This window comes from Anolis sagrei, chromosome 2 (genome assembly GCF_037176765.1).
Source record: "Anolis sagrei isolate rAnoSag1 chromosome 2, rAnoSag1.mat, whole genome shotgun sequence".
Lineage (NCBI taxonomy): Eukaryota > Metazoa > Chordata > Lepidosauria > Squamata > Dactyloidae > Anolis > Anolis sagrei.
In genome coordinates, this window is record NC_090022.1 from 197904516 (window position 1) to 197919990 (window position 15475).

The window sequence follows — 15475 nt, forward strand, 5'->3', positions numbered from 1 at the left end:
TCCACCAACATTACGTTTCCCATTCTTGAGTTGGGAGTATAGTTACTGATCAGGCATTTGGATAACATGGCCAATCCAGCAGAGTTGATGATGGAGGAGCATTGCTTCAATGCTGGTGGTCTTTGCTTCTTCCAGCATGGTGCACAGAGTGCAAGGAGGATGAAGAGCCCTGCCTGTAACCACCAATTAATACAGTTATTCATTGATTGTTATAGTACACCACAAAACATATACCATTTGACTCCCTGGTTCTCTCTTCTCCCCATTTGGTTGGCTGCTACTGGCAAGAGCCAGAGTTGGGAAAACAGAGGTGGAGAAAGCCATTCTGCCTGCTAGTTATTATTGGGGAAGACAGATTAAGAAGATTGATTCTTGGCAGCCACCAGTGGACTAGTTGATGGAGAGAGCCAGCTAACCAAATGGTGAATTTGCACATGAGGAGAAATTATCACAGCATACATTTTTGTCCATTTTTACCCTGTCATGCCACACAAGAAAATAAACCATTGGTTACCCCCTGGTAGGATCTCTTGGACAGAAACCCCAGCCATCCATACTTACAGGGGTGAATTCCAATGGAGATGGCCTGGAACTGCAAACTTGTTTCCTTCCTCCTTCTCATGGGTAAGTTTTTTAAAGGATACGTATCATCATCATCATCATGTCAGATGATTATATTAATTAATTGATATATTATATTATTAATATACATTAATATATATTTATATATAATATACATTATTATGTATATAATATTAAGTACAGTATAATAAACGGCCCCGGCCCAGTTACCTGTCTGAACGCATCTCCCTTTACAAACCACTGCGGAAACTAAGAACTTCTGGGGTGGTCCTACTCTCGGTCCCGCCACCATCACAGGCGTGTTTGATGGGGATGAGAGACAGGGCCTTCTCAGTGAGATTAGCCCCCTCCCTCCTGTCCTCCAAAAGGATGGCGAAGACCTGGCTGTTTGACCAAGCCTTTGGGGCAGTGCAGTGAGGCAAAATGGTCCTGAGATGGTTTTAAAGCAACTTTAATGTGAATATAAGTGATTTTAATGTTTGTATATATTTATGGTTTTATGTCCCGACATTGAATGTTTGCCGTATATACAAGGGCGGCTCAACCCATTACGCAAAGTAAGCATTCGCAGTATACTTGATTTTGCCCAGGGGCGCTCTTGAGTGGCTCTTGGGGGAAAATAGACATTGACATATGCGAGTTGTAGTTACTGGGATGTATAGTTCACCTAAAATCAAAGAGCATTCTGAAATCCACCAATGATGGAATTGAACCAAATATGGCACATAGAACTCCCAGGACAAACAGAAAATATATATCAATTATTAGTGGGGGGGGGGGGGGGGGCGCCAAAATACTGTTTGCTTACTGTTGAAAATTACCTAGGGCCGCCTCTGCGTATATATGTTGTGCTCCGCCCTGAGTCCCCTGCCGGGTGAGAAGGGTGGAATATAAATAAATAAATAAATAAATAAATAAATAAATAAATAAATAAAGTATAATACAGTATACTAAAGTATAATACAGCCACAGGAAGGGGTTCTGTTTTGTTGTGGCTGGGAACACCAGGACAGCAGAAGTTTTCCTAGGGGTATTCATATGGTGTGTCTGTTTTCTGTCTATAGCTCCATGTCACCTTTATTGTGTATTGTTCAGTGTGTGTAACCCAGTAACACAGTGCCCAGTTTGCTAGTTCAAAAATGGGCAACACAAGAATGCAAAAAACAGAAATTTACTTTTGAGTATTCAGAGCAGTGACTTCAAAACATAATCAACAGTACAGTCACAATTCCTTTTGTGTATTACACTCACATATAGTCCATAGAGTCCAAAGAAATAAATCCTCCAATGTTCCTTGGATGTGGAAACATGAAATGAACCTGTCGTCAGTCAGAAGCTTTGTGTTGAGTAGCAAGGCTTCCAGAAAACGTTCAGTAAGCTCAATTTCCGGCAAGGCTTCCAGGAGCAGACATAAAGGAAGCCCAACTCAAATGACAAATTCCTCCCAGTTATACTCCTCCCAGATGGCCATCTGTCAGGGGTGCTTTGAATACAATTTTCCTGCTTCTTGGCAGGGGGTTGGACTGGATGGCCCTCGAGGTCTCTTCTAACTCTATGATTCGATGATTCTATCTGTTATAGCTGCTGCCATTATTCCTTCCATTGGCACAAGAGGCATCTAGAATAGATGCACATCACTCCATTTTTCTACTAAGAGCTGATCAAATGACTCTTCATAGCTCCCTGTTATTAACTCAAAACTTACATATCATCCAGTGCCAAAAAGCTGATATACTAAAAAAATACACTTTGAAAAACAACTACAACATAAATACAAGAAAATGAGAGCAGCATAAAGCGGAAAAAGGATGTAGTGTTGTGGTTATCTATGTGAGCTTTAGACCTAAGAAGCTTCATAACAGGCGTGAAATTCCCCCCTCTGCACAATTATTAAAGTTACAGGAACCGGTTTCAGTTTACATTGAGAAATATTCAACTTGTTCAGATTTTTTTATTGTTTAGGCCCTTTATCTTTCAGGGGTAATGCTTCCTTTTACAATGGCATCAAAGATAAATATTGCTGATGGCCAAGACGTTGTCCTTCGTTGTCCAGACGGTTGTGGAAAACCAAATGGCCCCGCTCCAGTCGAAGTGGTCTGGAAATATAATGGAAAACGCATAATTAAATACTTCCAGAATAAGGAATTTAGAGGTAAGATTCCACTCCTCATATATCCACTGCAGGAAAATAAATCTTTGCTTTTATTTAAGAACATTTAACTGTTTGTATTTTCTCTCTTGCCAAAGATGACCACACTGCACAATACAAATTTGTGGCTTCTGACTACAAGAATTTCTCTTTATGGCTACGAAATGGAAAGGAAGGGCAATACACCTGTGTGGTGAACGACAAAGAACAGTGTATCCATGACCTTCAGGTGTGGACTGGTGAGTGTGATACTGGGATATTAGAGACAGAGGAAAAGGGAAATTTGAAATGGTGCTCCTTCTTTCACCTTCCCAGCAGTTCCTTGGGAAGAAAGCAGGAGAGCTTGGAGTAAAAAGAGCTCACAATCTATTTTTTTTATACTAGCAAAAAACATTCAGAACAGATATCTCCTGCAAGGTGAAACTATACAACTAGAAGTGATTTCGTCTCACAATGACTATCCTACAACCAGGATCAAGTGGTTTAGTCCACACAACTCCAGAGTGACAGGCAATGAACCACGTTGGAAGCTGGTCAACAATGAGAGGAGGCTGCAGATAAAGAACCTTGACGTTCAAGAAGATGATGGCATGTGGAAATGTCACATCCTGCCTGATGGGCCCTGGTTCTCCTTTGAGGTCAAGGTGATAGGTAAAAGAAACTTGTGAATCTTGGTTTCAAAAGTCTGTAACACACCAGATCTTGCAATGCTTCTTTGCGTAAAACTCAATATTATCAAGAATGATGCATTCAGTTAACATTACTGAACTTTACCAAATTATAACAGGAAAGGTAAAATATATTTTAAAGTTTGCATAAATGCCAAGGATCTAAAACACAAGCTCTTATATCTGGAACTTCTAGTTATGCACAAAATCCAAGCAATGTTGCTGCCAAATCATTGCATTTGTGCTAAGTGATTTCATATCTATGATGCATCAAGGTGTTTGCAATCAAACCTACTAGCAGAATTTAATTTACCTGGGCAGGCGGGTACAATACTTTTGCAACTCTTCATGGTTCCTGTGCAAATTTTCACCGCTTGTGGGTTTAGCCTGCAATCGATTTCATCATTAAAGTGTAGCCTGAGATGATTTCTGAGGGCCCATCCAGACACTACCTTTATCCCAGGAGCTCCTGCATCAAAATGGAGGGTGGCCAAACGCTGTTCCCTGAAAAAACAGAAGCAATCACTACACATGGCAAAAAACACAAGATTTTCAGATGGGTGAATATCTCGGTTCTGGCTGGAAATGCGGATATTCAAATCTCTGTATGTTCCTACTCTCAGAAAATATGGGATTTTTTATGTTGGTTTCTTCCTGGGTTAAAAACATGTCGGTCCCTGATTGGTTGTATCCTAAAAACATGGCAATGTTATGGCTGGTAGGAGAGATAATACCAAGAGCAATCCTTTGTGTGAGGAAGAGAAGATACAGTTTTATTTTCATCTGAGACCCTGGAGTGGAATCGCATCCAAAAGCAAACTAGAGTGAGGATAAAGGCGTTGACTTTCCCTTTTATACATCTTCAAATTCAGGCAAACAAAGAAACATGCTTCTACCTACGTAACACCATCACTACGTCACTTTAGCATCATAGAAATATCAAATTATATCTTCCTACGTGCAAGGGACATGTCTCTATATTTTTTCTAAAGCAGCTTACAGCAATAGAGATAACTAGGATTCTGCTTACACAGATCCATCATAGGTCTACTTTTGACCTGTCAGGGGGAAGGGAGAGAAACTCCTTACTTTTAGAAGTAAGAAGGCATGGCCTGTGCTAAGCTGTACCAGTCTCTGGAGTGTATAGATAACATCCCCCCCCCTCTCCTCCCCCTTTCAACCCAGATCTCCTTCAGCATTCTTTCTGTCCTGTCAACTTGGCTTCTTAATACAGAAAGAACTTGATTTTTCTATATTTCAGTGCTTCTAATGTATATACCAGGGGTCCTCAAACTAAGGCCCAGGGGCCGGATGCAGCCCTCCAAGGTCATTTACCCAGCCCTCACTCAGGGTCAACCTAAGTATGAAACTACTTGAAAGCATGCAATAACAACAACAATCCTATCTCATCAGTCAAAAGCAGGCCTACACTTTCCATTGAAATACGAATAAGTTTATATTTGTTAAAACTGTTCTTAATTTTAATTATTGTATTGTTTTAAAATGTTTTTTGCACTATAAATAAGGTATGTGCAGTGTACTTAGGAATTCATTCATGTTTTTTTTAATTATAATCCGGCCCACCAACAGTTTGAGGGACTGTGACCTGGCCCTCTGTTTAAAAAGTTTGAGGACCCCTGGTATATACAATATATGTATAAATATCTATATTTCCAATATCTCCACATCAGCACCATTTGTCAAGAGGGTGAAAACTTTATCCTAGCAAGAGAAACTTTGTCCTCCACACGTTTAATGAAGTTTGTGACACACAAACAAAAGTTTTGCCATGTAACCAAATTTTCCATGTTTTTTTAATAAAAGCAATCAGGAACAGACATGTACATAATAGGAACAGCACCCTGTAGTTCCCAGGCACAAGTACATGGACAAACTTGTCTGCGCAGATTGCCACACAACCTCTATAACCCCGGAATGGAACTTATACAATGATTTGCATATTCGCACATTAAGATTCGTTTTTAAAAAACGCTGAACTTTCCATCTGACATCCCGCAGTGGCCATCTTGGGGGCTGCAAAATCCTGCAACAAAGCAACAAGTGTGGACGATGGAGGCAGAAATCCCGGGACCAACAGGTCTGTATGTGGACCTGCTCTCAGGTCCTGGGGTTTTTGCCCCTGACTAAAACGCGCAATTTGATGCTGTCTGGAAGCTCCCTGAGATACAAATGGTGGAAGTGATTCAGTACTGAAAAAGCCATTCAATGTTCTTGCAGCTTGCCAACCATTTGTTAGGAAAGGAATGCTGTTGTTTGAAATCTATTGGGCTTAAATAAATATTGGCCCTTCTGAGAAAAGGTTCATGGTTTTTTTTTAAGAAGTCCTTCCATTTTGACCTTGGTAAGATGGCAAATAAAAAATAGTCCTTTCTTTCTGTGTTTTCTACCATAAAACCAGGTTTTCCCAATACATTGGGTGGCAATGACATGACGTTTGCAGCTATTGATAGCAGAGTGGTCCTTTCATGCCCGTTGAACATTGACCTCTCAAAGGAAAAGAGCGTGAGGAACTTTCCAAAACTCCAGAGTTGGGAACTCATGAAGGATAATAAGATTATTGTAAAGGAGGACGTATCAAGCAATGCCAACACCACTTATCCTGCCAAAGAGATACCCAACGTTCGGCTGGAAGATGCTGGAAAATACCAGTGTCGTTTCATATTTGCAGAAGGGCATTTGAATACGTCTGTCCATTTAATAGTAATGAGCGGTAAGAATAAATCTTGATCATTTTGTATTATGATATAGTAACTTTTGGTTTAAGTTTCTGTATGCCACTGGATTCTATGTGTAGTGCCAATCATAGAAATGTCTCCATGAGCAAAAGCGCTGCCATTTTTTTATTTCAAAAGACCATTGAGCTTAAACAATTAGCAGGTTTCAGAAACCAACATGTCTAATTTTCATTCTTTACTTAACTGGAAATAGTTTTAAACCACCTGCATATCTGTGGCTATCAAAGAAGCATTCAAGGCCATGACTAAAATTCATCATGCCAAACCAAAAACAAACCTACATAATAATGGAGGTTAGGTGCAGTCTTTAAAAAGGGAACAGACTTGTCATAATGAAACTGAATAAATGAAAGAATATGTGCATATGTATAACTTTTATTAAAAAAATTCAAAGAAAAATAAAATTTTAAATGTATATGTGTTTCTAGTAGACCCCCACAATGATATCCCTCTTATTCCCCCCCCCCCCTCCGCTTACCCAGATGCTCTAAAACTGGCTTCCAAGATTTATGCCATGAACCTCCTTGTGCATATAAACACCCTTAATATACAATGCTGTTACTCCTCCTTTTCTGTTTGGTCTATTTATCAGAAATAGGTTATGCCTTCTAGTACTACATTCCAATCACAAAACTTGTCCCACTAGGTTTCTGTGACGTCGATTATGTAACATTTGCTTTATTTTATTAAGTGTTCGGGTTCATCTTGTTTATTTCCCATGCTTTGTGTAGGAACCCCAAAGACAATGGACCATACCCCTTATCTGTTTAGGGTTTTTTTTCTTTCTCTTTGTCAACTTCTTGTACTTTTTTGCCCAGTTATATTTGGGGTATTCTCTCCTGCCCATCCAAATGCTGTCTCGCTCACCCAGATAACTCAGTTTAAAGCCTTTGACCAGGTTTCTGAGACCCTTATCAAAAAATTTCCCATAGCAAAAATGTTCTGTGAAGTGCAAGCCATCCATTTCCAGAAATCCTACTTCAATAAAGTATTGCCTTGTCCTCATTTGGAGGAGAAATCCCCAGTCAGTCTGCACACCAACATACCTACTTTGTTCATCAATCAAAACCAATCCTGGGCATAACTGTGGATTTATATACAAAACAACACTATTTTTCTTTTTCAATTCAGCTGAAAATAATAATAATAATAATAATAATAATAATAATAATAATAATAATAATAATTTTATTTCTTACCCACCTCTCCTTGTGACTCAAGGCAGGTTACAACAGAGCTAAAAGCACATAATCATTATATAAAAGGCACATATTAAAAGATATTTGTACAAAACACATATATTAAAATACACAGAACAATGATTAAAATATAGTGGACACAAAACATGAGCTTAAAATTCATGATTAAAACTGGTTAGGCTTGCTGGGAGAGATAGGTCTTCAGATGTATTTTAAATTCCTCATATAGCATTTTTTTAAAAAAAATCAAGGATTAGTACCTTTTTGTATTGCATGTGTTTTTTCCACAACCAAATTAAATCTTGCTTGAATTTATTAAACTAATGGTTCTCCCATCTTTTGAAGTACATTAGCTCAACTTATATTCAACGTGATGTATTTTTAATCCACAATAATGCCAGCAATTCAGAGGTCACACCACTATCATTGTAAGACTTTTAAAAATCTCCCAATTCCTCCTGTATCCCGATCTTGTTTTTATTCTTGATGTGAAGTCACTTCGTCCCTTCTTAATTTTTCTTTTTTCTTTTTTTATTTATTAAGTTTAGGGACTCAAGGCAGCTAACCAATACAATGCTAACAATAAAACTGTGAATACATTAAAACAAAATTATAAAATTCAAAAAAAATTAAACAATTTATTATATTAAAATCAAATATATTTAAGCTTTATATCTATCTTCCGGTCCCAATCAGGTTGTCTTTAAAACTCGAACCCTCATTAGTTTATAAATGCCTGATGACAGATAAATGCTTTTTACGTGATAAAAAACAGGAAGGGAGTTCCAAAACCTGGGAACAACTACTGAGACGGTCCTCTCCCTTGTTCCCACCAAATTGGGGGGGGGGGGGGGGGAGAGAAACCATGTTTTGCATCTCTTCCAAGTTTGCCTTAAATCAGTGGTTCTCAACCTATGGGTTCCCAGGTGTTTTGGCCTACAACTCCCAGAACTCCCAGCCAGTTTACCAGCTGTTAGGATTTCTGGGAGTCAACGACCATAACATCTGGAGACCCACAGGTTGAAAACCACTGGTCTAGAGGATGTAAATACCCTATAAGCATCCATTCCTATCTTATCTTGGAACCAAAGCAATGTCAGACTTAGTATAAGTCAACACCGCTCCTTCTAGCCCATCCCACCAGTATAGTCCTTTATCTTTCGTAATATTCTTGTTAGAATCTCTTTGGGTACTATAATATTTTAGCTGTCCCTCTTCAATCTGCTTGAAGATCTCTGAGATATCTGGGGGAGGGAGACAGCATTTGGGTAGGCAGGAGAGAAAATTTATGAAATTCATTCTATATATTCTATCCATTTCAAATTCCATCTGGCCCTGTTCTCTCTCTTACCAGAAAACCAGCAATTTCTTCTCGAATATTCTCCATAGAATATTCCAATACTGATCTACATTTCAAACACTGTTATTTTACTCCTTGCTCAGATAAAGCCAGATTGTCCAAATGCTTTTCTATCTCTTATGTTATATTCTCAGTCTGGTTTTCCAAATCCTAACTTATGTATAAAAATGAGTAAAACTGAGAAGAAAATGATACAAATTTTCAGAAAAAAATTAAGGGAAATTAAGGGATTGATTCTTGTTCCTTCTTGCTTTACAGGAAGATTGCTGTTGGGCGTACAGCCCTTTGTTGTAAGGATTACTGAGTGAATGTCTTCGTAAATATACTACAAACGAATGCCACATTCACTCAGTAATCCTTACAACAAAGGGCTGTACGCCCAACAGCAATCTTCCTGTAAAGCAATAAGGAACAAGAATCAATCCCTTAATTTCCCTTAATTTTTTTCTGAAAATTTGTATCATTTTCTTCTCAGTTTTACTCATTTTTATACATAAGCTTCATCTCCTCAAGGATTTTTGGTTCATTTCTGCTAATCAGAAACACTGTTCCTATATTCCCTCAGTTTTTCAAAAACCTCAGCCAGATTAATTTTTTTGCTAATGAAATAATGTACTCAAAATTTTATTCAGTCAATTTCTTTTATTTACCAGAAGAAGGGCTCACTAGGGGTCTGCTGTGTCACAGCCACTCCAGTAAGTCGCTCCTTATTTATAATTCAACTGTAGAACCAAGAAATCAAGATATGGGAGCGTACATTTGGTGTATACTTGACCAGTGCACTTTGGTGGTCACCAAACCCAACCGTGAAGATTGTTCACAGTCTTCATATAGAAAGCAGGCTTCTCATGCACTGTGTCTTAATTATAACAGTTTCAGAAGTGTGATTTTTGTCAGGGCTGTTGTTTATTCATTCAGTCGCTTCCGACTCTTCATGACCTCATGGACCAGCCCATGCCAGAGCTCCCTGTCGGCCATGACCAACCCCAACTCCTTCAGAGTCAAGCCAGACACTTCAAGGATACCATCCATCCATCTTGCCCTTGGTCGGCCCCCCTTCCTTTTTCCTTCCATTTTCCCCAGCATCATTGTCTTCTCTAAGCTTTCCTGTCTTCTCATGATGTGGCCAAAGTACTTCATCTTTGCCTCTAATATCGTTCCCTCCAATGAGCAGTCGGGCTTTATTTCCCTGAGTATGGACTGGTTGGACCTTCTTGTGGTCCAAGGCACTCTCAGAATTTTCCTCCAGCACCACAGTTCACAAGCATCTATCTTCCTTCACTCAGCCTTCCTTATGGTTCAGCTCTCGCATCCATAGGTTACCAAAACCAAAAATGAGCTTATATGCATGTCTGTCTCTTCTAGGAAAGTGCACTCTCGTGAATACATTATAGAGTTTTTTTCCATTAAAGTTTGTTAAACTATGTGCCTTTAAGCCCACCCTCCTTTTTTACTTTTCCACAGTTTCTGATAGTTCCCCTGGGCTCTCTGCTGATAAAGAAAACATGCCTCTGTGCTGTCAAATCTCTGCTCCTCTTTCTGCCAAGGCTGAATTGTGCTGGGCACATATGAATGAAACCAGATGTCAGTCTCACCTTCCAAACAGCACATTTTGTCAAGAGAATCCAACTCTGGGGATTTGGAGGTGTAGTCTCAAAGTGGAGAACAACATGAAGATCAGTATTAACTACACCGTGGGTAGGTTCCAGCAGGATGGGAGCTCAGGAGAAGCAACAAGGGCCTGAGTCCCATTCTTTGTCCCAATCAGAATTGACCTGTAGAAATAATGGCAACCTAATAAGGTCAACGTTTGTGTAAACCCTTTGAGTCAAAGGAAGTTCTCTAGATGGAAATACAGTAGAGTCTCGCTTATCCAACCTTTGCTCATCCAACATTTTGTATTATCCAGCATAGTCTGCCTCCTGCCTGGATCCACAGCTGTTTCAATATATTGCAATGTTTTGGTGCTACATTCGTAAATACGGTAATTACAACATAATGCTACCATGTATTGAACTGCTTTTTCTGTCTATTTGTTGTAAATCATGATGTTTTGGTACTTAATTTGAAAAATCATAACATAATTTGACATTCAATAGGCTTTTCCTTAATCCCTCCTTATTATCCAACATTTTTGCTTATCCAACGTTCTGCCGGTCCATTTATGTTGGATAAGCAAGACTCTACTGTAACTGGATTTAGGCTACAGGTCTGAATCAACTGAAATATTTAACAAACTGGTATTGTTCCATTTTCTTGGCGGAGGCCACAAGGGGGCGCTAGAGAGAGAAGAATAGTCCATTTTATGGGGGTGGAGGATGGGTTGAAGAAGAAAAACCATTTCCTCCTGTTTTCCTGTAATTTCCCCACCCATGTCCCCATCATGGATATATTCCTCGTTTATGACATGAGAAGTGGGAAGGGAAATAACCGGTGAAAATGCGGTTTTTTTCTCCTTCAACTCCACCCTCTTCAAAATCTTTCTCTCTCTCTAGTGCCCCCTTGTGGCCTCTGCCCGGATAATGGAAAAGTACCCAAAAGTTTTGTTGTTTTCCTGGGTGGGTGGAATGTGATGTTCATTAGAAGCATGTGGATATAAGAATCATCTACACAGGCATCTTGTGCTAACTGCTCTCAAGATATCAATTTTCCTCCAGCAGAGGCGCCTACTGCAAATTTGTCATTCCCACTGGTAGAAATACTTTCTGGAGTTGGTGTGCTGCTGTTGCTGCTGATCTTTGCAGGCCTGTGTAGGTTCGCTCTTAAACCTATCCGGCAGAAAAGGGTGAGTCTCTGTGTGTGTGACCAAAAGTGGAAAGGGGAGGAAGAACTGGACTCATTTACACACATTGAGAAATATACAAAAATTGGAATTAACATGGAAGCAACCCTGCTTTCTCTTTTGGCAGCAACGAGCAAGGAGGATGGCCCAGGCTAAGCAGCACTTGCTGGAAAAGAAGACGTGTCAATGTGAAAGGTAAAGCGGTTAGAGAAATAGAGGACAACCAGGACTCTTTGCAATCAAGTTTCCCCATGCTTGCCATAGGTGGGTGTGTGGGGTTAGCAGCTTACCCTTCTGCTCTCCTGATTTGGCACCGGCAATCCCCAGTAATCCTCTATCACCTAACTTTTACAGCTGTTTGTAAAATGTCTCTGTTTCACTTTACTCCCCTCCACTTTCCCTCTTTTTCAATTGCTGCAAATAAGTTCAGTGTCAGCTCAAACTGGGATCATGCCAAGGATAGCTCTGAGTAGTTTCTAAAATATTTAGCTAAAAGGGGTTTAGATGCAACACAATTTTAGCCACCACCATATAGGTTAAACTAAACTTTTACTTTTGAATTAGCATTACAAAAGAGCCCTAGTTGGTGTCTGATTAGTTAAACAAAGATTGCAGATCTACAGAAATCTATACACATAATAAAATAACCTGGACATTGCTGGGTTCCCAAGCTAGTACTATAAATAAAAAAGGCTTATGGTGATCCTATAAATGACAGTGCACCAAGTCAACAAACTAGCTCAGATCTCATTGACTGAGGGCAGTCCAATCCCTTGCCATTTTGCATCACATTCAAAGGATGCCTGACATAGTCATCCAGTCCCTGCTACATCTGTGCTACATCCTACGTGTTAAGGAGTATAACTTGTTCTTTCGTCTTACAGGGAGTTGACAAATGATTACTATCACACCTGAGACAAGAGGCTCAATCTGACATCGACATCAGATCTATGCCAGCTCATTTCATTAGTTTGCTTTGTTCTCTTTTTTTAAAGTTTTCTTCCATTACTTAACATGCAGTACCACTAAAGCTCCAAGGTCATGGCAGACTTGTTGAATATGAGAGCGAACACAAATAACCTTGCTCAGATACTGCTGCAAATATTCTCTGGTGTGATTATTAATACTGAAAGAAGATTCCACGTCTTTCTGCTGATTGCCCACAATAAGTGTCATTCAAAACCTCAAAGTGCTGACAGCCATTGCACATTTTAAGTCTTCATTTTGAACACTTTCCCTCTGCTTCTGTTTGGAAATTGCATCAAGTCAGAGTCAGGAAATGGACTCAGGTCGCTGTAATATGCAGACCGTCAGATGTAAATATATTAATACATTCAAAGCTGGTTCAGGAGGAGTGGAGCAATTAGCTTAGGGTATTTTTTAACATAAATTTACCTAATCCATCATTTTTAAGCTAACACACAAACTGAATCCTAATTGTATCCATTTTCAGTTTTCAAATTTTGCAATATCGACCATGTACAGAAATGTATGTACACTAATGAGGATAACAGGAAAAAACTGTGTGATATTAGGAGACATCACTTGGGGAAAATATTGGATGAAAAATTGTAGAGAAAAATATTTGAATTAGCAGAAAGTCACAAAAATGTGCATGAGATTTCTATGTGGATGCTGAGAAATATTCAAACTTCTAGTTAGTGAAGGAAGTTGGAGATGGATGGATAAATATGTATTTAAAATAAGAGAAAATCTGATGTATGCTTTATGTTTAATTTGCTTAACTGAAAGTCATCCATTTATTTTTAATATAACCATATTATATTTGAATAAAATATTTTAAAGTGCCCAATTGCTTTTGAATTCTTTTAATGTTTGTGTTTGGCATGTGTCAAATCTCTGGAAGATAGATGCAGCTCTGCGAGTGCAGCATTTTTCTGAATGAAGCAGAGAGTGTTTGAGGACCGGGACATCCATAGAGATACCAAGATACTTATTTATAAAGCTATTGTCCTCCCAACTCTGCTATATGCCAGCGAAACGTGGATTGTCTACAGACATCACACGTTATTCCTGGAATGATTCCATCAGCATTGCCTCCAAAAAACCCTGCAAATCTCTTGGGAAGACAAGCGGACAAATGTCAGCATGCTGGAAGACACAAAGACCACCAGCTGAGGATCTACCCTAGCAAACCTTTTGTATCGTTATCCCAATAGAACCATGCATATGGGATGTATTGAGCATGGTGATCAGATCATGATATGAATAAACATAACAGTTTAAATAATGCACCAGTAAGGCCTTCTCGCGGACCACCCTGAGAATTTCAGGGGGGCCGAAGCCCCTCAAGCCGGGGGGGCTATGGATCTTCAGCCCCAGACCACTAAAGAGAGACCTTAAAAGTGAAGGTGTGGGCTCAATATCCTTCCGTATGTGTGGGCTCAATATCCTTCCGAAAATGGACCCAATGCAATGCAAACACCACTCTCCCAACATTGAGGCAAGGAAGAACACACACCCAAATGCAGGATAACAAGCTGTACAATCCATCAAAACCTGTGGTTCTCAACCTGTGGGTCCCCAGGTGTTTTGGCCTACAACTCCCAGAAATCCCAGCCAGTTTACCAGGTGTTAGGATTCCTGGGAGTTGAAGGCTCCCAGAAATCTTAAGCCATAATGTTTTAACTGAGCGAGAATGAGGAGAACCAGAGCTGTCAGGATATCAAATGTTCAGTGGAGGCCACAATATCCAATTCTTCTTTAAAATGTGTCATGTTTAAAACAGCGTGTACTCACCAGACACCTTGCTTTCAAACCACAATGTAGCCTTGCTGGCTCCTCTAATTCAGCAACATAACAGCGATGTTGCAAATCTGCAAAAAGAAAAAAGGAGAAAGGACTTCGGGGCTATACTCAGAACCTATGATCTGCTTGTTAGCTCCTCCAATTCAGGAACATGACAGTGATGCAGGCCCGTAGCCAGGATTTCGTTTCGGGGGGGGGGGGGGCTAATTTTTTTTTCAGGGGTGGGTTTCAGGGGGGGGCTGAGTTTCGGGGGGGGGGGGGCTGAGTCTGAGTGAAAGAGGGTCTAGCCTAGCAAACCTTTTGTATCATTACCCCAATATCCCCATGCATATGGGATATATTGAGTATGGTGATCAGATCATGATATGAATAAACATAACAGTTTAAATAATGCACCAATAAGGCCTTTTCGCGAACCACCATGAAAATTTCAGGGGGGCTGAAGCCCCCCGAGCCCCCCCCCCCCCCCCCCCCCCGGCTACATGCCTGTAGTGATGTGGCAAATCTGCAAAAAGAAAATGGAGAAAGGACTTGGGAGCTATACCTATGACCTGCACTTTGTCCACCCTTGTTTAACATAGAATCATAGAGTTGGAAGAGACCTCATGGGCCATCCAGTCCAACCCCCTGCCAAGAAGCAGGAAAATTACATTCAAAACACCCCTGACAGATGGCCATCCAGCTTCTGTTTAAAAGCTTCCAAAGAAGGAGCTTCCCCACACTCCGGGGCAGAGAGTTCCACTGCTGATCGGCTCTCACAGTCAGGAAATTCTACCTAATGTTCAGATGGAATCTCCTTTCCTGTAGTTTGAAGCCATTGTTCCGCTTCCTAGTCTCCAAGGCAGCAGAGAACAAGCTTGCTCCTTCCTCCCTGTGGCTTCCTCTCACATATTTTATACATGGCTATCATGTCTCCTCTCAACCTTCTCTTCTGCAGGCTAAACATGCCCAGCTCTTTAAGCTGCTCCTCATAGGGCTTGTTCTCCAGACCCTTGATCATTTTAGTCGCCCTCTAATGAGCACATCCCAGCTTCTTCAGCCTTTTTTCCATATGGAAAATGACTCTTCACTGCCGCCACGCATTACTGGAAAAGGACAACAAAAATTACAGAGAATGCTCTTAATAATATGGAAGCACTGTAGATTTACATAATGGGATTATGGTGCTTGCTTTTTTATATCCAGTCCCTCCCTAATAATTCCAAATAGG

The 15475-nt window shown here is 40.1% G+C and overlaps 1 protein-coding gene across 2 annotated transcripts; it reads left to right on the forward strand.

The window, feature by feature from the left end:
- Positions 1 to 2569: 2569 nt before the first annotated feature.
- Positions 2570 to 13304, forward strand: LOC132767536 (T-cell surface glycoprotein CD4-like). 2 transcript variants are annotated; one of them, XM_060762611.2, is made up of 8 exons: positions 2570 to 2734; positions 2830 to 2970; positions 3116 to 3382; positions 5819 to 6130; positions 10179 to 10412; positions 11372 to 11499; positions 11624 to 11691; positions 12381 to 13304. In XM_060762611.2, the coding sequence occupies exons 1-8, from the start codon at positions 2581 to 2583 to the stop codon at positions 12409 to 12411; spliced, it is 1335 nt and encodes a 444-aa protein (XP_060618594.2). In that variant the 5' UTR covers positions 2570 to 2580; the 3' UTR covers positions 12412 to 13304. The 2 variants fall into 2 exon arrangements, with proteins under 2 accessions (XP_060618594.2, XP_067320434.1); XM_067464333.1 differs by having other exon boundaries at positions 11375 to 11499.
- The last annotated feature ends 2171 nt before the right edge of the window (positions 13305 to 15475 follow it).